The following is a 23,152-nucleotide window of genomic DNA, read 5'->3' on the forward strand; positions in this document are numbered from 1 at the left end:
AATACGCCATGTAGGAATTATTTCCCTCTGGAGGTTTTTAAGACATGAAAGGAAACACAGTTCTAGAGGGTTCTGAAGTTTTTTTTTTCCAATTTATATATAGAAAATTCACAAATAAAGCTCTTAGCTTGGGGAAGCTTATATCGTTTTTGAATTTAAAATACCACAAAAGAATTTGAGATAAAGCTGGTTCTCTTAACTATCCACCATTTTCTCTTTTCTGTGGCATTGATGTACATCCAGGAGTATAGCTCAGGTATCTGTACTTCTAGAAGGTCTTCATTCACAATGAAGGTCTAAGAGGCGTCTTGACTCTCTATGCCTGTTCGTCTGCCTGATACAAAATGGACAATAATACTTATGACAGTTTGAACAGAATTGGTTAGAGGATTTAATAATATGTTCTGCACATTAGTATAAGATACAGGTATTAATTACCTCAGATTTTACACTAAGATCAACTCAAAACAGTGTCAAAAGGATTGGAGAAAATGATGGTGGGTGAGGGAAAGTTGTGAGCAAGAGAGGAACCTTTATAGGTGACCATAAAACTCTAGTGTGCTAGGTGTGTGCACTGTGTTCACATTACGTATTATTTACATTTTTAAGTGATACGGCGTTTCTTCCTTTCAACCTCAGTTCCTGTATTTTGCCCCTTAGGCCCTGCTCCTAAAGGTGAGGTGGTTCCTTTTGTTTAATTTTTCCCTGAGCTAAAATTCAAACTACTTTTGTATTACTTTTATAACAAGATTATTCATTATTAGTGGCGTATGTTTTGGTTTTTCATTTCCCAGCCTCTAGTGGCTCCTGAGGCTAACACAGCCTATGTTGTGTTTAAGTAGGAAGGATTTTACAGTTTTCCGTATCTCGCTGCTCCCTTTCTCAGTGGACCTTAAGACAGCTGGCATGTAGCAGAAGTCACACTGATCCCTCCAGGAGAGGCAAGTCTCAATGTCACCCCTGAAAATGTATGACCTGCCACGACCAGGAATGCAGACAGTGGTAGCTGTCTCTAAGACAACTCCACAGCTCACAAGAGAGTGAACACCAAGGCTTTCTCTCACGACTCACCAAGTTAAGAGAATAAATCACTTGTCCACACTCAGTTTAAGTTCAGATGAATTGGATTTGGGTAATTTATAATACAGGTCCTAGCCCTGCTCTGCCATTTTAAACATACATTTAAAGTACTGTATGAACACTTCCCCATATGCCTTACAATTTTCTTGAGATTATTCATATCTCTTTGCCTCTGTTTTGACATTTTTCACTTTTAAGACATGTCGCACTGTGGCTATATGCAAACTCTTGATCAGGTTCTTATTCACTTTAGAAAAAAGTCAGATACGAGGCGTTGCGTTTCAAACAACTTCTGAAATTAGTAAAGACTTGTCTTTATCATTATTTTTAAGTAAAAAATTTTAAAGTTTAGTCTACTCGGAATATTCAGCTCTGAAATAGCTATCAATAAATGAAATGCTAAGACATTTCTGATCATCACAGACTCATGTGTCTGATGCATGTGAACAGGAGATTTGGTCATCGCAAGGTTAAGTCAAGCTGCCTGTAGTACATGGCTGTCTAGGTGTGGGTGGGTGGAGTCTGGAGGAAGTGCATTCAGGATGCTCTCCCAAGAGACAAAGGAAGAATCATTGTTAGCTTTGGAAGCCAATCTCCAGGAGAACGAGAGTGAACTTCAATCCAAGGATTTGTCAAGAAACATGCTCACTCTGCCCCTTCGTAGGCACGGAGGTAGCATCAGAAGGGGATAGGACAGCACCCGACCCATGCAAGCACTTCTCAGCTGCAAGCACTTCTTGTTGTATCCCATCCACAAAGGCCTGGTGCTGTTGGTACAGAGCTCACAGGCAGACGGGTTAATGTTTCACGGACGACTTCAGTTTCTGAAAGACTGTACCCCCTTCTCTCAGTAGTCAGGATATAAGAGTACATGCATTGAGACAATATAAAAAAAAAAAACATAAGCATTCAAGTCAGCTGCAACAGGGTGTAAACCAATCCACCCCCTTCTGCATACGACTGTGCATGACATGCTGTGGGGGTGCGTTGTCTAACACCTGCAATACGGTTTCTTGACCTGACTCACGCAACATAAAAATCTCTCTGCAATAGGAAGGTGGTTGAGCAATTAAACTGCTCGTCCTGAAAGCAGGAGGATAAGGATTGGGATTAGGAGTCCCTGGAGCTACATAAATGCCGGGTAGATGTGGCTGCCTGCCTATAATTCCAGCATTCACAATGAAGAAGCAGGAGAACCGTGCAGCAAGCTGTCTGAGTAGGCAAGCCTCGTCAGCGAGCTCATCGCTCAGTGAGAGACCCTGACTAAGTGACTAAGACAGAGAGCCACTGAGGAAGAATTGGACGAGAACCTTAGGCCTCTACATGCATGTATTTGTATATCTGTGAGTCCACATCCTTGCAAACATACTCCTAGGCATGAAGAAAAACACAGGAGGTGGGAGCAGGGATTGAAAACATATCTCATAGCACTGTTGTGAGAAGCACTTATCTTTAAAGTACCTGGCAGCGGGTAATGCACAGAGTAGATATTTTTAAAAAAAATGTTATATCTCCTTTTTCTTCTGTTTCAATCTGCTAGTTAAAAAGTTTAGTCCTCTGGGTATTAAGCCCAAGTATACCTATGAAAGCATGGGTAGCGACATAAATTATTGGCCTATCTCCTTTGATAAATTATGCTGGGGGTTTATGGGTAGGCATCCTTCATGGCTTTGTTTCCCACAATTGTACTACATCTTCTTGAGCTTCAGCACTTCAAGGCAGACACTCGAGGGAGCCACTCTACGGTGTGTATGCATATCTAGTTAAGTGGTAAACATTTTCAATCCCAAACCGTCTACCAGGAGCCAGGATTCCCCAGTCCCTCTGGCATCACGTCCTGCAAGAGGCTGCCTCAGGGCAGCAATGTTTTGTCTCCAGATACTTCTGATACTCTAACGTTAGACAGCCGGTTTCTTCACTACCAAGAAAGGTCACAGCTACTAAACCAGGACGGTTAGCCCCACAGTCAGGCTGGAGGCAAGGCCACCAGGGGACAGTGCCCTGGCCAACATTAGTCATTTCAGTGACTTTCCTACAGACCCCACCTTAACAGCATCTACTGCAGCTGGGAGCCATTTGGGGGTTAAATGGTCAGTACTCACCAGCACAGTTGCCTACATTAAGGTGATGTTAAATGAAGTTGAAAAAAGTGTACAGGAGCAAAACATGACAAGGATAATGAAGTAAAAAAGAGGTGGATACCAGATTTCATAAGGATTCTTCTGTAACCAACACCACAGCCGCTGTTTGGTCTACAGCAAAGCACTTCACAAAAGAGGTGGTGCAAAGAGCCCAGAACACTTGCAAGAACCTGGAAGATCCATTTCAAAACCTCCTGCAGCTTTTATTCCTTCTGATCAAAGGGCCTACATTACATGACTTGAAGGTTTTCTGCCAGCAGTTACAGCCCTTATCTTACTTTCCTCAATCCTGCATGAACTCATGGTATTGAAGACAAGGCTGCATCATGACCGGGATGTTAGCAATGATGTCATCTCTCAGGAGGCAGTGCAGGGAGCAGAGATACTCAGCATGTGTCGCGCCAGCCTGAAGCCTTACAGAGGCCTTGGATTAGTGCCCCGATGGCACACAAGCCAATTTCACTCACCCTCATTAGAATCACAGGATAAGAGAGAGAGACTAAAAATATTCCATTCTGTCTTAGCTGAGACTTCTTACATACTCTCTGCCGGTCAATGCAAGGACACTAGTAGACACAGGATGGTGTGTATGTATGTATATGTGTGTGCAAGCACATGTCCGTGTGTGTGTGTGTGTGTGTGTCTTCTTACACTTGAAATGCTAATGGTGTGCTTGTATGTTGGGAAAGAATGTAAGTCCTCACGTCCTTTCTGTCTTAGGCACATTTCACAAGAAGCAAGTATCATGTAAAATAAGGATCTCAGTCCCTTTAGCCCCATAAAGATCAAAAAGTGTGTGGTCGATCGTCTAACAAGGATGTGTAGTGGTGTTTGGTTGATTTTCCTCCCTTTCTCCTTATATTTAGAAATAGGATAATAAAAAAAAAACTCAAAGGCTACTCTTCTAGTCTTATAAATGCAAGCTAATCCTACATTTTTAACATATTACTCAGGCATTACCTCCAAACCACAAAATTCACACATTTGAAGAATACCCCACACTGCACTCTGCTATTATTATGCTATTATTGCCCTAAAACCTCCTGCGTTAGAGCATTGAATACTCCCAAAGAGATCCCTCACCATTTAATCAAGATCATCAAGTCTTGATTTCTTCCTCCAGCCTCAAGAAATCCCTTACAAACTTTCTGACTCTGTAGTTCTGTCAGTTCTGAGTTACCATTGAAGACATTTTAATATAAAAACGTGGATTCTAACATTTTATTGTAATCGTACTTACCCTTATAATACAGAAGCATGAACTTTACTGTACACACTTACAGATGTCTAAGTGTCTTCTCAACAGACATCTTGCAACCGTGTGGGGTATTTTCGTCTTAGTTGGGTTTAGGCATCTGTAAATTTCGATATCTTTAAAGCAATCCAAATACCTCAAAGTACCTTCTCCCCGGAAATACTATTAACTCATACACTTTTGTTTCCTGGAAGGAAAAATGACACTCAGAATCAATACTGAGGAATTATAGGATGTTTACCAATGTCTAACATTATATAAGTCTTTAATAGATGTCTTTGGCCACTTCTGTTTTGTTGATTTGGGCAAGTGTTAAGGAGCCCAGGGTCATTAATTCAGCTTCTCATTCTCCAAAGTGTCATTGATCAATACAAACCTATCAAAACTGCTAGGGAGAGAATACAGAAACCTGGACCTATTCGTCAGGTTCTATCACCCTGTACAAAGAATTCCACGCTGCTGTCAAACTCATAAGAAGAAATATTAGGCTATAAGAAGGTGTCACTTCATTACCATGCCATGGACACGGTGTGAACAAGAGAATGACTTCAGGCTCATTGGTATTTTTAGAAAAGAAGCCATATAATTGTCACTTAATTTGAATGGTAAATCTTACATGTGGGTATAAAAAATGTTGGAATCCGTTTGAGATAGAGCATAGTATAAATATGAAGTCATGGCGCTTGGCATTTATGTGCACTACCAGCTGAAAACTATCTTTGCTCCCAGCACACAGACCTTACATTCTGCCTCTTCTCAGAAATGAAACATAAGCTATATATTACTTGTTTATACTCTGCTTCATTCTAAAAATTAAATCCATAAAATGCCTTCCATGATGTAGGCACCTTTCCCAGCACATGATCACCAAAAATGCTAAATCAGTGAGTGACCATATTTGATAACCTTCATTTAGCTCAGCAAATATAAATCCTATACGTCATGCACAAGAAAAAGATGGCTGATTTGGGCTCTATTATTTGTGATCAGAGAACCGCATTGTGCTTGATTTATTTTATCCCGCTGGAGCACAGGGGGCTCTAGGGCATGGGCTCTCATAAATCGCAAGCTATTATTAGGTTATCATAGTAAAATATCATGGGTAGAGACAAACAGCAAGACTCTCTGCAGATCCAAACAAAGATGATCCCCAGTAGGATCTGTAACCAGGCTCAGCAGAGGACTAATTATAGCCTGTCATTCCTGAGCTGTATTTACAAAATAACAAAAAACCCACAGATGTACAAAATGGTCATGAAAATGTCCTTCTGAGGAATGTGTGTGTTGAGGCTTCAGATGGCCAAAACTGACAAAGAGAGCCCCAGAGGTAGCTTCTTTGTCAAGTGGGGATCTGAGGGTAAGGCTGTTGGGTGGGAGTGGACAGTTGCTATGGCAACAGTTGCCATGGCCCTGCTCTAGCGGACCATGGAGGTGCTACCTGCCCCACACTCTGTGCTTCCAAAATCCTGCATTTAGGCAATAGAGGAAAAAAAACGATGCAAAAGAAGTTGATATCAGTAAGTTTTCTAAAATCAAGTATTGTTGTCTTGAGGCTATGATGAGATTTTTTTTTTAGTGCCAAGAATTAGCAAAAACATCTGTAAGATTATCTGACAAGGTCCATAAATAGCTAGAAAACCTAAACAACTCTGTGAAATAATGTGGCTCTCTTACATGAAAAACTCAAGTTGCCTTTCTTCTCCCCTAGTCACAAAGGCATTAAAAAAGATAGCTGCAAAGAATATCTCAAAGATATCCAAAGGTAGGAAGTAGCATATGAGTAGGGAATAGGCCACTCTGAGTACTTTCCCTTCATTCATTCTAGAAATAGCTCACAAGGACCCACTCAGCACTAGGCACAGTTTCACAAGGGAGCAGCAGAGGGATGTAGAGAATTCTGTGGAGCCTGCACTCCATTCCTGGGCATGGCACTTAGTCACGGAGATGGAAGTTGTTGAAAATAAAGGAAAATAAGCTGTGATGTCATAGAATAGTCCTTATTTGTGGCAGAGCAACATTTAAATAGGGCAAGTTAACTCCTTAGACCACTAATCATTGGCAACTTGGACTTAGCCTTTAGCGTTCTCCTGCAGACTACACTGCATAGAGTAGTCTTTAAGACTATGGAACTGCGCTGACTTTCTAGGCTTCCCATTCCACTTGGAGCCTTTGGTCACTTCTTGTTCTTCTCCCAGCAAGCTACTGCTCTCCTTTCACTTCTGCCACATCTGCTGTCCCTAAACTCTCTGTTTCCCTCCATCCCAAATATTCTAGGTTAGTTCTGGCTTTGAGAACATCCAAATCATGGTCCTACTAAGGCCTCGCTTATCAATGATGGTTTCCTGGAGGCATAACATTTTATATTAATGCACACAGAGAAAAAAAGCTTTCCATGTTAGCTAAACTGCCATGGTTTCATCGAAGAGAAAGTAATTTCATGTAACTTAATCACTTTAATACCCACAGAAGCTCTGGACATTAGACAATACAGAAGGTTGTTAGTGCCAAACATGGGCCATGATCTAGCAAGAATTGAAATGCTATTTCCTCCCTGGGGGTAGGGCAATATAGAGCTAAGGGTAACTGTCCACCAAACCTCATAATTGTTGGAAAAGGCAAGCAAACCACATAACAGCTATGCAAGAGCTCTGAAATCGGCATGCATGCTAAAATTAGGAGATGTTGACCAGCAGGCTTTGGATGTTTTGGATGACTGGGAAAGAGACAGGTGTACCCTAGGTATTTTATATGGTATTTGTAGTAATGATTATACATCTAGAAAGATTTCCAAGTATAAAGTATAAAGGCTGAACAATGCGGGCATCGTTTCTTCTTCAAGTATCTCAAAGCCACACGTCTCTTACCAAGTCTGTAAAAAGTCTTTGTCAGGTTAAGTGAACATGCAGAGCAATTTCAAGCAGTGCAATCAATAAAACAGACCACTGGTAAATAAAAGATAATGTATCTGCAGCACAAATTACAAACTGAAGACATGAAGTCAGTAGTCAGAGGAAGAGGAGACACAGAGGCACCTTCAGCTCTCTTACTGAAGTTTCCTTTAAGATTATGTTCCTTAGCTGAGCATGGTGGTCCACACCACACCTTTAATCTGGGGGGGGGGGAAGAGGCTAGGAGATCGCTGTGGACACAGGGTAGCCTGGCCACGTAGCTAGCTTCAAACCAGCCAGTGTTACACTGTAAGACACACTGTCTCAAGAAAAGAAAGTTTGGAGAAAAAGAAGAAAGAAAATAATCTACTCTTTCCTGTAATTGCTCCTATCCTGGACACATTCCTGAACTTGGGCTCAAGGCTAGCTAGGCCCCGATGGCCAGGATGCTCCCCCACTTGGTCTCCTATGATGCTCCCTCATCATCCTCCATAACCTTTAAGCACATCCATTCTGTGTATTGTATTCTGAAATCCCCACCTGCCTGGCTTAACCCTAGCAATTGGCACAGCCAAAAGGACCAGAAAGCCTTCATTTCCTGCCCAGATAAACTTATCACTTACAAGACTATTTTAAATGTATATATTTTTTATGAATCTTTTAATAACACAAATAACAATGCATGTCCTTTATAAATGAGACAGGAACTATTAATAAGCTGTAGAATATGTAGTCTTACCACCAATTAACATTTCTGTATCTTTCAATTTTTAAATTTCTGTAATTTTTAAGGAAGTTGCACAAAAATATACACACGCATATTTGACCCACATTTTTAAATGAACTAATCTTTTACATATATTACATCATCTATTATACACATATTACATATATTACACATATATCTCACACATTACACATTACATATATTGCATATATTATACATATTACACATTTACACATATGCATAGCATATGTTACATATATTACACATATTACACATATACATATTACATATATTATATATTACATATTACATGTGTTAATATTACATGTATACATATATATTACATGTCCTGCTTTGTTACATAATAGTATTGTGTTGTGGACACTCAGGATTTTAACAGTTCTAAAATATTATTAGTTACAATTTATTTTATCAAAGATATTTGACAAGTAGGTTTTTCCCAACTTTTTTCTAACATAAAAGCTGCATAAACTAGGACTTTACACAAACTTATCCACCTGCTAAATTATTTCTAATTTTAGTTCCATTTCTAAATCAGAGGCTGAAATACTGGACCAATGTGTGCCCTTACGTCAGATGGTTATGCATGTCACTTACACAGTAATGAGCTAATTGGGGGACCCACGCCAAATCACAGCAAAGCAAGAGCTAGGCATTGTTACAATCAACAAAGCAACCCATTCAGAAGAGTCCCTCTGTGTGGAGTAACTATCCACAGGACAAAGGGACATGGTGAGTGTCTTCAGTGTGCTGACTTTATCCACAGGGTCAGTCGTTACAGCCCCCGAGCTGACCAGGAAGTTCCATCACAGCCTATGGGTGAGAAGAAGGGTTTGGAGATGGGTGGAGGCAGATGTCTTCAAGTACAGTTTCTTATACTGACCCTTGGCAGGTCCCTCTACCTCTATTCAAGATGCCTCGCTCCAAGGCACATCCTTTTACCACTCTAGAGTGCGACTTGAAACAGAGATAGCTTGAGCAGATTCAAGGAGAAGATGAGTGTTTGAGAATCACAAAGCATAGAAGGGAAAGAATAAGGTTCTGATACGATGATGGAGGGAGAAAGAAAGAGAGAAACAGATGACGAGAGGGGGGAGAGAGGAGAAAGACAGAGAGACAAAGACAGAGAGACTGAGAGAAACAGAGAGGGAATAAGAGACAGGAGAAATAAGCTGGGCCTGGATTGTCTTAGAAGCAGGAAGTGAGATTCTAAATCACAAACCAGCTAGCCTGAGGGACGACACTAATGTTCCTGTGTTCCTGCTCCAAATTTGTTTTGCTCTTCCCTTTTCAAAAATGCCGCTGAATTAGTTCAGACTGAATTTGTTCTCTCACAGAGTTTTATAATGAAAGTAATAGAGCCATACTTCTAATACAGAATTATCGGAACCCCGATGCCATTTTAAAAACAGGTTTACCCATGTCTGCTTCTGGGTATGGTAGAGAGAGGCAGCATAAATGTCATCCAAGAAAATCCAGAGACCTAGAACTGAACAATAACTTTAAAGTCAGTTACAATTCTGTTAATGTTGCAGAGCAGTGGTTCTCGGCCTCCCTAACGTTGTGACCCTTCAATACTGTTTCTCATGTTGTAGTGACCCCAACATAAAATTATTTCATTCCTACTTCATAACTATAATTTTTATACTGTTGTGAATATAATAAAGTCAATATATGTTTTCGAATGGTTTGGGGTGACCCTTGTGAAAGGATCATTCAGCCCTCAAAAGGTCATGACCTGCAGTTTAAGAAACACTGTTCTAGAAGAATGGAGGGCCACCCATGAAAGTAGCTGCCTTTTAGCCTCACTCCAGCCCTCTACAATATCCTATTTTACTTAGGAAGCTAAGCTGGGACTTCTATAGAAAATTACCTCATTCATTTTATTCAAACATGCAGCCATTTTAACACTGTGTTGGCATAGTTGGCTGCAAATGAGACAAAGATTTCTTGGTATTTTCCTTTAACTCCTTGTCTACTTTCAAATTTAAGATGTGTCACTAGGCTAGTCTTCACAGTCATCCCAAGGACTGGTGATGAAGAAATCCGGCTCCAGCTAGGTCTCTATGCTTTTGTACCAAATCTCAAGGTTTGCCTCCCATTGGTAATATCATGTTGAGAGCACGCTCCTTATTCTTTACACTTTGTCTCATCTACAAAACGAAAGTAACAATAGTGTGCAATTATGCTAAGTTAGAATCCATGTATTATTCCTACCCTAGTAAGTCTCAATAAATGGTCACTGTCATCTCTATTACCACCAAGTTTTGTGGACATAGCAGACACAATGGCATCCTCCCATCTTCCTTCAGAGTCTACTAACCCCAGATCACCTCCTGGAAATAAACTGTGATAAAAGATCTAAGTGACATCACCATAATCTCTGCTATTGTTGAAACACAGCAATCGATATCTTTACTTTTGGAACTACCCCCTTCCGGGTGCCAGACTAGGTCCTGGACATTCCTTCATAAGAGCATTTTAGCAGCTGTACAAATGAACACTTACATCTTACCCTACTTACAAATGAGCTTTCAGAGGCCTTTGAGATGAATTATCCTGTTAGACAGTGGATGAAAAATAAAATCAGGACCAGATCTTTTCCCATAGCTTGGCTCCTTGCTATCAAAATTGGATTGTGCCGAGTATGTGCTTAGAACCAGCATTGCTCAGTAGCAGTCACGGTTACCCACAGAGATACCCCAATTCTTGTGACCAAATGAACCACCTACCTTCAGGTCCATTTGGTAAAGTCCCCAGGATAAGCAGAAGTCACCAGCATTCATCTGACTGTCCATAAGGTTTAGAAAGAAGAAAGGGACCTCTCCCTGATCAGCCCACCTCAGCCCTGTTACTACTCATCAGGCATACTTTGGAATTTCAAACATGTAACTTATAAAAGTCATTTTTATTTCTGGCAATAAAACAAGTGGGACTCAAAACTGAGGGTCCCAAGCATGCAAGCACCTGCATTCTGCTCTACTTCAGACCGACATCAAAAACTCAAAGGACAGCCAGAGGGAAGATCGCTACCTTTCTGCACACTAGCCTACTTTGTTTAGGGTTTCCTTAGAACCAAAGAGTAGATGGAGTTAAGTGACCAAGAAATGCAAAAAAAGACAGCAATCCCGAACCAAGGAAGCTGTCAGGGTCCTCTTAATGATTCAAGATGGGATTGGAATGGTGGCTTAGCAGTTAAGAGCATGCACTGTGTCGTTCAGTACCCAGCACCCACACATCCAAAGACTTATAGCCACCTGCGGCTCCAGCTGAAGGTGTCCCAGGGCTCTGTTGACCTTTGCAGACTCATGTGCCTGATCCCCCCTTCCTAGTCTCACATAATTAAAGAAATTAAAATAAAATCTTTTTTTAAAAAAAATGCTCAGGTTATCTGTTTAGATTTTTAGCAATTTTTACTAAATGCCATGAACCTAGGAGGTCCACCGAGGAGGGGCCTGCAGTTCTCTCAAGAATGTATGAACGTTTCACTTGGAAAGCGACCCTGTTTGAGTATGATGGGTTGGAAGGTTGTCATTTTCGCCTGAGGACATGCATCAAAGTACACTTTGGAAAGGTGATTAAATTGTGCTTCCTCTCCTCCACCTCGAGTTCCCTGAACAAAACCTCTCATTACGTTCTTTCTTTGACCTTAAACTCCAGCATCCTGTTGGCTACATGGTAGGAAATCTCAGGGTGAGGAGAAGCTTTGCAAAATGCTCACATTCAAGTGAACAGCTCAGGATGGAAAATAACCTCTCATTCAACAGCAAAGGCAGGTCTCTTTGCTGGCGACATCAGAGCCTTCCAGCAGGAAGCCCAGTTAGCCCAGGAGATAGATGTGCCTGTCTTCCTTAAGGGGAGAAAGAAGCCATGTATGCCAGTAGCTAATGCTGGTGAAAGCTTTAAACTGTCCTCTGCTGTGGCCTCACCCCAGACAATTAAGCAGAGAGTTAGGGAGGGCCAGCTAGTTGCTCTTCCCCAAGTTCTCCTGTTGATTCTTATTTCCCCCCTCCTGGGGGGTGGGGGGCCAAGAAGCAGGAACTTTGGTCTGTGATCTTACGAGCATGCAGTCTCCTGCAGTACTCAGTGACTATCTCCACATCTTTTTCAATCTCTTTAAAGACAGCTTTATAGGCAGAAATTTTTAGTTCCCCTACCCCACCCGCAACCTGCCCTTACTTAGTTTTTACAACTCTATTCCCTCTCATCATTAATCCATTCATTTATAATTCTCTGGTTTCTGGCAGTCCGCTTAGAAGCCAAATACGGATTACTTTCGTGTGACCAGGGATGGTGTCCGTATTTACTTGGGTACATAAATGTTACAAGTAACCTAAGGCTAAATCCTGTTTATGTCTGGCTAGTGATAGAAGAGTTATCACCTGAATGGATTATTTCTGCCGAAATTCTGAAAGGGAAGCAAAGAGCATAGAAGGAAAGAAAGAAGAGAGGAGCATATATAATGCTTCAACAGCATCTACATTACAGCCACATGGATGATGGGCTAGTTAGCCAGAACACCTCTAACGACTTTTGATGACTTGCAAAATTCTTAAAAGAAGAATTGCTTTGATATTTTAAGAATAATTAATTGTATATGATCACATTGAAAGGCATGAGGCTTGTAAACTTAGTTTCTTTGGTGAAGAATGTTTGTTATGGCCTCCAAAAGTTTAAAACTATCAGCATTGGGGTTGGGGATTTAGCTCAGTGGTAGAGCACTTGGGTTCAGTCCCCAGGTCCGAAAAAAAGAAAAAAAAAAGAAAAGAAAAAAACTATCAGCATGAAGTCTGGCTCCCCTTCATGTAGTGTCTCTGGCTTTGTTTGGCTGTAGGAATAGCTAGTAATAGTAAGCAGTCATTGGATTCTGTTTGTGGTGACTCATTTCCCTCCAAACCCTGCAAGGTACACATACTTCTACATTTTCTCCTCTAAGAGTGGAAATTTAGTTAATTTAGGAAGCTCGCTGCCCTAACCCCCTCCGTGGGTTGACTTTTCAGTATAGCTGTACAGAATTTTTACACAACAAGCACAAAGCAAAACTCCAGTGAGAGGATTCCAGTTAGGCAGCCCAGCACCTCCACTAAGACCACCCAAGCTGTTTCATGATCAAAATGGCCATCATATCTGGGGCATGGTTTTCCAAGAGAAACCAGATGCTTCTGCCTCTGATTAGCTGCTTCCCTAGAACACCATCACCAACTCCTTTCATCAGGGCACTAGCAGTCATTCCAGTTCCTCCTATTACAAAATCTTAGAAGTATGGCTCCTAAGTCCTAGCCTTGGGAATTAAGATACTTATTAAAAGGTATATTTCTAAATCCTCTTTCTATAGACTCTGAGTAAATGTGCCTAGAGTGGATCCCAAATGTACATTTTTGTAAGCAAAGGTTGAGCAAAGGTTTCCACATATATCTGATGCTAATAATATGCAAACACTATTAAAATTAACCACAGCCTTTGAGCCAAAACTTCTATTCCATTCACCCAGTAGTTTCCCTTATGAAGTGGAAGGTAATCATTTCCATTATTTCTTACCTATTGTTAAAAGATAAAAGGCTGTGCTATGTGGGTTAATTTTATTAAAACTAACACAGCCTGGTCAATACAATATCTTTTGTTCTGAAAATCTTTCTTCCTCGAATCATCACTGCTTCTAATGAAAAATGGCCAATCCAAACCTCTACAGAAATAGAACATAACCAAAAGGAAATTACTAAGTTGGGATGTTGGGTGGACCACCCAACTAACAGAGTTAGGAAGTATCTTAGAGGTCTTCTAGAGTCTTTATTTTAGATGAGGAAACAAACTGGAAGGGTGGGTGCCTTACAAGGGGGCCTTCAGATAATTCTTTGCCACAATATCTCCTTGGGGAGCTGCCCACCACTTTGATACCATGAAGCCCTGTACATAATGGATTGGGTCTGAGATCATCTGTAGTCTGTAGATGCTGAGGAAGTAATCGTATCTCCACCATGAAACTAGGCTCCAGAAAAGTCACTCCTAAGTACAGACTAGGCAGTTGTCCAGAAAGAATAGAGAATAAGATGAGCTATCTGAAGTGAGGGGATACTCTTGATTTTTAAGAAGAACTCTATCTAGGTCCCACCTGTGACATTGTAAGGATGGCCATTTCCAGAAGAGATGTACAAGTAGCTCTAAAGTTAAAAGGATCCATGTAAAGAGAAAGAAATAATTTGCCCTGGAGGGAAACAGGAGTCTATTCTATTATACTGACCTGGTGACTTGACCAAGGTTCTATAAAGTGAACTGAAAACAGATCTACAGAGAATAGTTTTGGTCTAACTTTCTGATGTGTGGTTTAACTCCTGGAAACCTTCCCACTTCCTGATTTATAGTCACGGAAAGATAGCAAGATAGCACTAAACGTTGGAGAGTTCACAACTGACAGACAGTTCATTAAAGCTCAAGACAGAAATTAAAGCATGAAAGGCCAGCTGGGGATAAGCATATATGAAGGCAAATGTATGCTATCATCGACATGTCTGAATGTATGTGAATCACATTGGAAATCTGATTCCTGTACCTTGGTGTTTAGCGAGCCAACCTCTGAACATGCTAGCATCCCTCCTAAGACCATGGCGATGGTTTTTCTGTATTTTACTTTGCAGATCAGCATTTGTCTTGGTCAACCACAGTCAGGCTACAGGCTCAGGGCTCAGGGTAGGGCTTATCACCCTCTAACATATGGGATAGGCAGTGTTGTTCTGTGCACAGAGCAGCAGAGCACAACAGAGGGGGATCTGTGGAGGCCTCACTGCATTGTATTTGGAAAGCTAAGCTATGGCTCTCACAGTCAAGGTTAATGGTTTGGATTCACATGCTTCCTTTCAATGTTTTTACGTAGCTCTTGAATCGAAAATAGAAGTAGACAAAAGACTCAGTGAATGAATAACCCAGGTAAATAAAACCTACCAGACTCAAAGAGGCCCAGAACATGTTTTATTTATGCGGTAACTTGTTAATTTTGACTCCTAATTGCCAGGGACTCCAGAGAAAAATATTTGAAATCAATCTGTTGTTACAAATTGGAACATTCATACAATATTCACATACACAGGCCACTGAACCATAGCAACAGTAGAAATTGCCACAGACTGGTATGCTCTCCAATCTAGCAAACCTTGGGTCATCAGACCCCTGAATACATGAGTTTTTGTCTGTGTTCTTGCCCCTGTATAGGCAGAGAATGCCATCTGCAGAGTTAGGATAGGACCCCTCAAACTGTGTGCTAGGAGAAGGAGGAGTGACTTGTAACAGGCCCCTGCATCAGAAGGAGGGGGTCTCTTCTGTTCAAGAAACTGCCCCACTTCACTTGGTTGCCCATCTGTCATTGACAATCACCCAAGATCAGAACAAGGCTCAGGGAATTCCCAGCAGTGACTCTCTCCTAAGCTGCTTTCTAATGGGCTCTTGTGGGTTTTTTTTTGTTGTTGTTGTTTTGTTTTGTTGTTTTGGTTTTGTTTTGGTTTTTTTTTTTTTGAGGTTTGTTTTGTTTTGTTTTCTCTCTTTGTTCTTCTGCACTGGCTGTCACTGGAGAAAGAAAGACACAAACCCCATTTTTTAGGCTGCTTCAGCATCAGCAGCTCCAATAATTCTTAACAATGAAATGCGGAGGCCATTAGGATATGTCTGGTTTTCTTGATTCACACGTCTCTGGGGCTCCTGATTGGGCTGCTGTGCGTGATGGGGAATACAGAAGGGAGAGCAAATCCAAGAGGTGGGTTAGCAGACTGTCTACACCTTCTCAGGCTTCTTCCCCCTCAGTACAGGAAAGATCCTTGATAAAAACCTGCTTCTGCTTTGTGGGTAGAAGGAGACAAGTAAGAGGAAAGAGATCTATAGTCTTCCCAGGATGGGAAACACAGTGTGAACTGGGAATGGACCCTGAAATCTTGTTGGCATAAAAACTCTCTTCCATTCAGAACTCAATCCAAAAGAGATCCCAAAATTACAAAAATGGAATCATTGCCTCTGTCTGTAAGGACATGAAATGGTTAAATGAGAATAGACACACAACCTGTGTGTGTTATATGGAATATGGAGCACCTTAGACAGTGATCACAACCAGTGACATGGGCACTCAGGGATGGCCAGCTCCCCTTCAGAAAGAGCATGCTATGCAGGTGCAGTAGGCTTTGGTCAACCTAAATAACCGTCTTCCTCTTCACAAAGCAGGGATCTGCAGGGTGATGTGGATACACACACTTTTCCAACTGTTCCCATGGAAATGTGTTCATGGGATGTCAACAACAGAATAGGAGCCGAAAGAAGAGATGGATTCAAGTATCACATGACACATGTCACATGACCCTGCCAGAGCATGCATGGTACTCATGAGGCCCAGAAATTGCTAGACCCATGACACTCACCATTCCTAAAATTACAAATGTGGATTCAGTGCTGCCATTATCAACATCTGTTATAAATGGGTTGTGCAATATGCTTTACAAGGACCATTAAAACAGCTCCGTGTGTGAGAGAGTGTGTGTGAACTAGCGTGTACGTGATAGAGTGTGTATGTGTGTGTGAGAGAGAGAGACAGACACAGAGAAAGAGAGACAGAGAGACACAGAGAGATAGAGAATGCGGCAGAGGGGGATGAGTGTGGGAGCTCATGCCATGCATGAATGTGGAGGCTGAGGACAACTTTGGGGAGTTGATTTTCTTTCATAACTTCCAGGGATCGAACATAGGACAACAAGCTTGCACAGCAAGCTCCTTTACCCACTGAACCCTCTCACCAGCCCCGAAAAAAGCCTTGATGGTATCACATGGGCCAAGTGGAGCCATAGTACAACCCATTCCAACTTGTAAACCAATCTGTATTCCTCCCTATTTGTTGTCTCTACAATGTAACAAAAAGCTATGTACCCTGACCAAAGAGTGTAAGCAGCATTTTCTATATTCTATTCTGTTTTACAAATACCAAATCTGTGTGGATGTCAACTGATCCACCCCAAGGAAGAATTGTGACCCAGGGTCACAGAGCGCATTGCAAAAGAGGATCAGAAATCTCTTTATTCTACTCATGGAGAAGTATAAACTGTGTTGTCCAAAAGCTTGGTCTTTAGTAGGAAGCCATGGTATTCCTATCTTCAAAACAAGACATGGTGAAGGTCGATAGCAGAGAGCGCGGAGGATACCTTCTAGTATCCATGGCATGGGAAGATGGTACAGTGAACAAGTGTGAGCCTACAAGGCAGGAGGGAGATGCCCACCTTCGTTTCCTGTTAGCTGTGTGGCATGCTGCTTACCACCCTCGGGCTGGCTGCACTTCATCACCTCCTGTCACTATCACAATCAATACTGTCATACAGGGGGACCTACCTTCCTATTCTCAAGTCTCTAGGCAAATGTCAGCTATGATTACAGTCCGGTCCTTTTCAATTGCAGTATTGACTTGCTTCTCGATCTTTGGAACTCTCTCCTGACATCTTGGCTTTCTCATCTGTAAGCAATAACTGCTGATACAGCATTTTACAAATACCTTCCTGCAACCATTCTCAACACACAGTGACCTAGAAACCTTCTGGGATTCTGGGAAAATAGACTTTTGGGCCCCAGGGATTATGACCAAGAGCAGCTGGATGGAGCCTTATAATAGTCAGTCTTTTGAAAGTCCCCACTGGATATAGATATAACGTGGGCTGTAAATACTCCTGAAAAGAAAAACCTGCCATGCAAGCCCAGTAGACAAAGAACTATGGTATCTGTGGATAAAAAAACACTTGACTTACATGACTTTCTCTGTCAGTGATGCGGGCAGCACCAAGCCCTTAACTCCTGCAATCTGTGTTCTATTCCTTTGACCGTAAGACCAACTCAAAAGAGGCAGAGAAGTCTACTGTGGGCTTGAGTCTAGAGTACACAGTGGAAGCTCCTTATAGCCCGTGACTCTATTCCATAAGGTTAACTCAGCGCCGTGGCCTTTTTCTTCTTTCTCTGCAGACACATTTGCCAGCAAAGTAGCAGCTACCCAGGACCAGTATGCAGATGCGTCCATAGGCAATGTCACCGGAAGCAACGCTGTGAATGTCTTCCTGGGAATCGGCGTGGCCTGGTCCATTGCTGCCATCTACCATGCGGCCAACGGGGAACAGTTCAAAGTGTCCCCTGGCACGCTAGCTTTCTCTGTCACTCTCTTCACCATTTTTGCTTTCATCAACGTGGGGGTGCTGCTGTATCGGCGGAGGCCAGAAATAGGAGGTGAGCTGGGTGGGCCCCGGACTGCCAAGCTCCTCACATCTTCCCTGTTTGTGCTCCTGTGGCTCTTGTACATTTTCTTCTCCTCCCTGGAGGCCTACTGCCACATAAAAGGCTTCTAAAGGAACAATCAAGATATAATAAATTTATATATATATGTATACATATATATATACATAAAAATTATGTATAATGAACAGAGGAAACTGACATTTGTCATGTTCACTTAACCTGCTGATGGAATCCAGCTTCAAGAACGTACTCTGTACTAGGCCGGAAGTCAGAAACCATCATCTCCCATCATCGAGTTGAACAAGGCATGGAGGCGGGGCCATCTTGCAGCTCGTCCTAGAAAGAGTTATATTCTCTCCAAGTGCATAAATGGTTAAGGCTTTTATTTGTTTTCTTGTTTTGTTTTGTTTTGTTTCCAGCGGGTGGGGAGGGGGGAGGGGGAGGTGGCTGATGTTTGGCTTTTGGTTTTTTGGTTTGGTTTTGTTTGTTCTGTTTGGAGGGCCAAGATCCTACTTCTTCTTATAGAAAGTGGTGATCCACCCCAAGGTGAGTGGATTCGGGATCGATATTAAAATCATAACGATTCTCTCCTCACCTCCTCCAAACACTTTAAACGTTACTTTGGATTAAGGAAGGATCTGGGCATGGAAGAAGGAAAACGCACATCTTTACTATATTACCAAATTTTATGCTTATCTCCGGAATGTGAACAGTGGTAAACTGCCTCCAGGAAGAAGCATGAGAGCTGAGACGGAGCCAGGAAAAGCAATGGTTCTAGATGTAGTCTAAGGATATGGTGCCTGGCACTCTTGTTCAACAGGTACAGGGGATAATGTGCCTAGATTCCCAGTACTCGCAGAACTCTTCATCCCTTATCTCTTTAGCTCGAACTGTGACTAACAAGACCCTTATTCCTTCCAGCCCAGCCAATTCCCCAGGTATTCCATCCCAGACCTCCTCCTGCCCTCCACCCAACCCCTGCAAGCAGCAGGATGATTAACCCCACCCCTGATTCCTGCCATTTTAGTCATCACGTGTGTCCAGGTCCCATGTTGCTATTGCCTGGGATTTTCCATCAGTTTTATTTTCAGTGGCATCCATGGCTTGCACAATCCTGTTCCAGTCATGACTGAACATTTGCCCTCCTTCATGTGCCTGTTTGGGACTGTTGTCGTGATTCCCCATTACACAGTGCATGGATGAAAATCTAATAAACGAAGCGTATCTGTATATAGTAGAGTAGAGCAAATACTGTCCTCCCATTCAGCGATGTTGATTGGACATTGAAGACATAAGTGAGTTTTCTTTTCACCTGAGTTGTTCCTTTTGAGTTGTTCTTGAGTTTGGATATTAATAGGGATAAAAGAAGAAAATGGCTTGTTGTTCATGAATCTGCACGCTCACTTCTAAGAAGCAATAACTGTCATGGGAAGAGAGGTTAGCATTATTGAGAGGATGACAGGCAAACTACAAAGAAGTCCATGAAATAGGAGCCACACAGAGCACATCAGAGGCCTCTAAGAATCACCCATTAATCCATGTAGGCCGAGGAGAAAGGCTGGGGAGACAAGTGGTTACTTCGGATGTGCCTGGACTTTTAGAACCTCAGTTTCCACACCACCCCTCCCCCAATGTATTTATTGCACATCTGCTCTGTCTGGCACAGATGATAGATAGTGCTAGTTCATTTTTTTTTTAATGGAGAAGGCTGTTTTGAGCCCTGTTTCATTCACCTCTTGGTCCAGACTCCCTGAATTTCTTAGCAACTCCTGAGTGGAAAGGAAGTCTGAGTGACCAGTGGGACTTTAGAGGTCCACTGGGTATGACTACGAGGAAATTACTCAAAGAGACTGGGGAGTTTTTAACCCTTGGAAAGGAATGGCTCTTTCCATTCAAAAATACCAAAGAGCAGAGATAAACCCAACATTCCAAAAGCTGTGATTCTACTAATGGGAAGAGGGATGGCTTTGCCTATCTCTCAGACACTTCTCTGAGCCTCCCTGGCCCTCTGCATTGACTCCAGATATTTAAGAAATAAATGTTGCTGAGAACTCCTTTTCCTCCTTCCAATGAGTGGTGATCATAGCCATTCATTGTTTAACAAACACTTAGTGACTGGGTGAATAGTTAGTGATGTGTTGCCCATTCAATAGGCCAGGTAGTATTCTACAACCTGGGAGCCGAGCAGTGACCAAGACAGCCCAGATTCCTGCTCCCAAGGGGTATGTAGGGAATGGGATTTCTACTCAAAGAGTAAGAGCTGACACTGAGACAGTTTTTAATCTTGCAAGAGAAAAAATAATTATGACTTTAACATAGTCACATTAAAATTGCACAACAAAGGCAGTTGACCAAATGCTCATGTATTTTTTTTTCCTAAGAGAATGTAATGTTTAGCTCTGGAAAAGTACTCTTTAGAGCCTTGGCCAATGGGCAGGTATTTTCATCTTCCTAGTTTAGACCAAGCAGGGCACTATGTCGGTGACCGACATCACCAAGAAGACCCAACTAGCCTATTTTTAATCTCTGTGGCTATGGTACCTTTCCATAACAACATGCCACAGGCCACCAACAGTGGTGACCCTGGGGACTCCTCCATGGAGGGAGCACTCTAAGCCATCCTGTTTTGATTGTTTTAATCTTAATTTTAGATTTTAAAAGTGGAAAGCTAGACTAGAAATAACCAGTAAATATAGTCAAAGGATATATATGGTTAAAAACCTTTGGAAGATTTTGCACTGGTTTTCGTTCTGTTCTGTTCTGTTTTGTTTTTAAGCCATTTTTCGCATGTCAGTAATTCTGTAGTGAATTTTCACAGAGAACTTCCCCAAAACTACTTGCTATTGGTCAGTTTCAAGTTCAAGCTTTCTGGTTTGTTTGCCTTCTCAGTCTTCATGCTGTAGGGAAAATCTGATTCTGGATGTTCAGGGTTCTTAATTAATTATGTGTAAATGATTTCATTTTCTTTGTTTGATTATTTTTATTTTGTGTGTATTGTGCACGGCTTTAGGGGGACAGGCACTCGCAGTACTGTTCCTTAAAATTGGTACACTTTATTGACACAGGAAAAAAAAACCAATAAAGTTTCTTACTGTTTGTGATTTCATCACCAGTGTCACAGCATGTTCTGTACTGTGGAATGTCCCTTCTCCTCACTGTCATTGATTTCATTTTTTGGTTGTTTGTTTTCATGCTCTGAAAAAATAAAGACCAAAAAGGTATCCCTGTGCAATCGGTATCCTCATCCATTGGGAAAGAGACAGCCAAAATTCAAGCTCATGCGAATGTCAGCCCTTGGGTCCTGCTATGTTTGAATGGCCCACAAGCAGCCCATGAAGTCAGAATGTTTGTCCCGTGATGCTGTGATAAAAATAAACATTGGGTGTGCCTTCTTTTCACCACTTTCCCACCTTTTAATTTAACTCTAGCTTCTTGCTTTCTGCACCCAAGGACATGAACTCACAAACTATTGCAATGTTTATCACACAGCACATTGTATTGAATCATGCCGCCCAGCCCATCACACTGGTTTTGGGAAGTACACTTACTTCCCAAGAGACAAGCGAATCATACATTTATTATCACATGTTGTATTTCTTCTTATGCCTAGAACAACTTCTTTATGTTAATAATTTCTGATTCTGCAAACTATGTAAGTCACTGACTTTCATATCTCATGCAATCAAAAGAACACGAGAAGAGGGAACACCAGGCACAGAATAAGAATTGTGGGGAGGAATACTCTCTTGCTCTGGTAGAATCCAGACATGAGGTGCATGCAAATCACTCTTTGTTCATCCGAGCACCTTAAAGTTTCCTACAGACCCTTTCATTACAACATCATGTAGACACGTGGGCACACCTTCAAGGATGAAAGAAATGAGTTACACCTCAAACACTCTTCTTGAATCAAAGAATTGACATGTCTCCTGAATATTGATCTTTAATGTCATTGAAGTTGGCAGCCTGTATTTGCTTCTTGAATAAAGAGCAAAATGAGAATTAGAGTGAGGGTCCATGACCGTTTAACAGACCTGAGCAAAGTTCTCCGACTGATTGACTGTCAAGGGCTTAGGAGCATCATGAATTTGTTGATAGATTCTGATTCGATCCTTCCAACCTTGAAGATTTCAGAGAACCTTGCTTTCTATGGTGTAGTATAGTTAATGAAATTTTGGTTGTCCTTGTTTTTCAAGTATAAGATTAGCATACAAATAGACTGTTTGGAACAAGCCTGCAGAGATGAATAGGTGTCTCACATATGATGAGCGCCCCTTTCCCAGGAAGTGATCCCAAAGCAAATAGAAACATGTCATTCCCACTGCCATGTGAACCAGGCTTCCTCCACTAGAAACTCTATGCTTTCACATTCCTGGTTTTAATCTAAAAATAATAATAATAAAGTGAGAGGATCTAGTTTGCTTTTACATCTGAAAGCTTTGTGGGGGGGAAAGTGAGAGAATCTTCTCTGGGAGATGATGAAGCTCTTCTTTTCTAAAGAGGAAATCCATTTAAAGTAGATCGGCTTCATTAAGACTTCTTTTGGTTCTTCTGAGTTGAAAATGTGGGATATCTCTTGACTTCGATTTTCCTTTTCTGATGTTTGGCAACTATAACCATAGCAAGTCCTGGTTGTATTTTCATGACTTTAGGAACATTGACAATATACAATTCATTCTAACTTACAAGGGGCATCCAGCAGTCCTTATAATAATTGTGTCTGTTGGCCAAGGCATTCTAATCGTTGACAAAACTAGTAGGTGATGAATGTCTATTGGTTGGGAAATTAGTGGTGTCACAC

General features: G+C 41.6%; 1 protein-coding gene across 28 annotated transcripts in view; it reads left to right on the forward strand.

Annotated features, from left to right (window-relative positions):
* Slc8a1 (solute carrier family 8 member A1) overlaps positions 1–21,752 on the forward strand; it is a 342,006-nt gene extending 320,254 nt beyond the window's left edge. For 19 of the 28 annotated variants that reach the window (XM_087552456.1, XM_087552459.1, XM_087552447.1 and 16 more), the window contains one exon: positions 18,085–21,457. In XM_087552456.1, the coding sequence (XP_087408582.1) occupies positions 18,085–18,461 (377 nt within the window). In that variant the 3' untranslated portion in view covers positions 18,462–21,457. 28 annotated transcript variants of the gene reach the window in all.
* The last annotated feature ends 1,400 nt before the right edge of the window (positions 21,753–23,152 follow it).

The sequence above is a fragment of the Rattus norvegicus genome, chromosome 6, assembly GCF_021556685.1.
Source record: "Rattus norvegicus strain SHRSP/BbbUtx chromosome 6, alternate assembly SHRSP_T2T, whole genome shotgun sequence".
NCBI classification, from domain to species: Eukaryota; Metazoa; Chordata; class Mammalia; order Rodentia; family Muridae; genus Rattus; species Rattus norvegicus.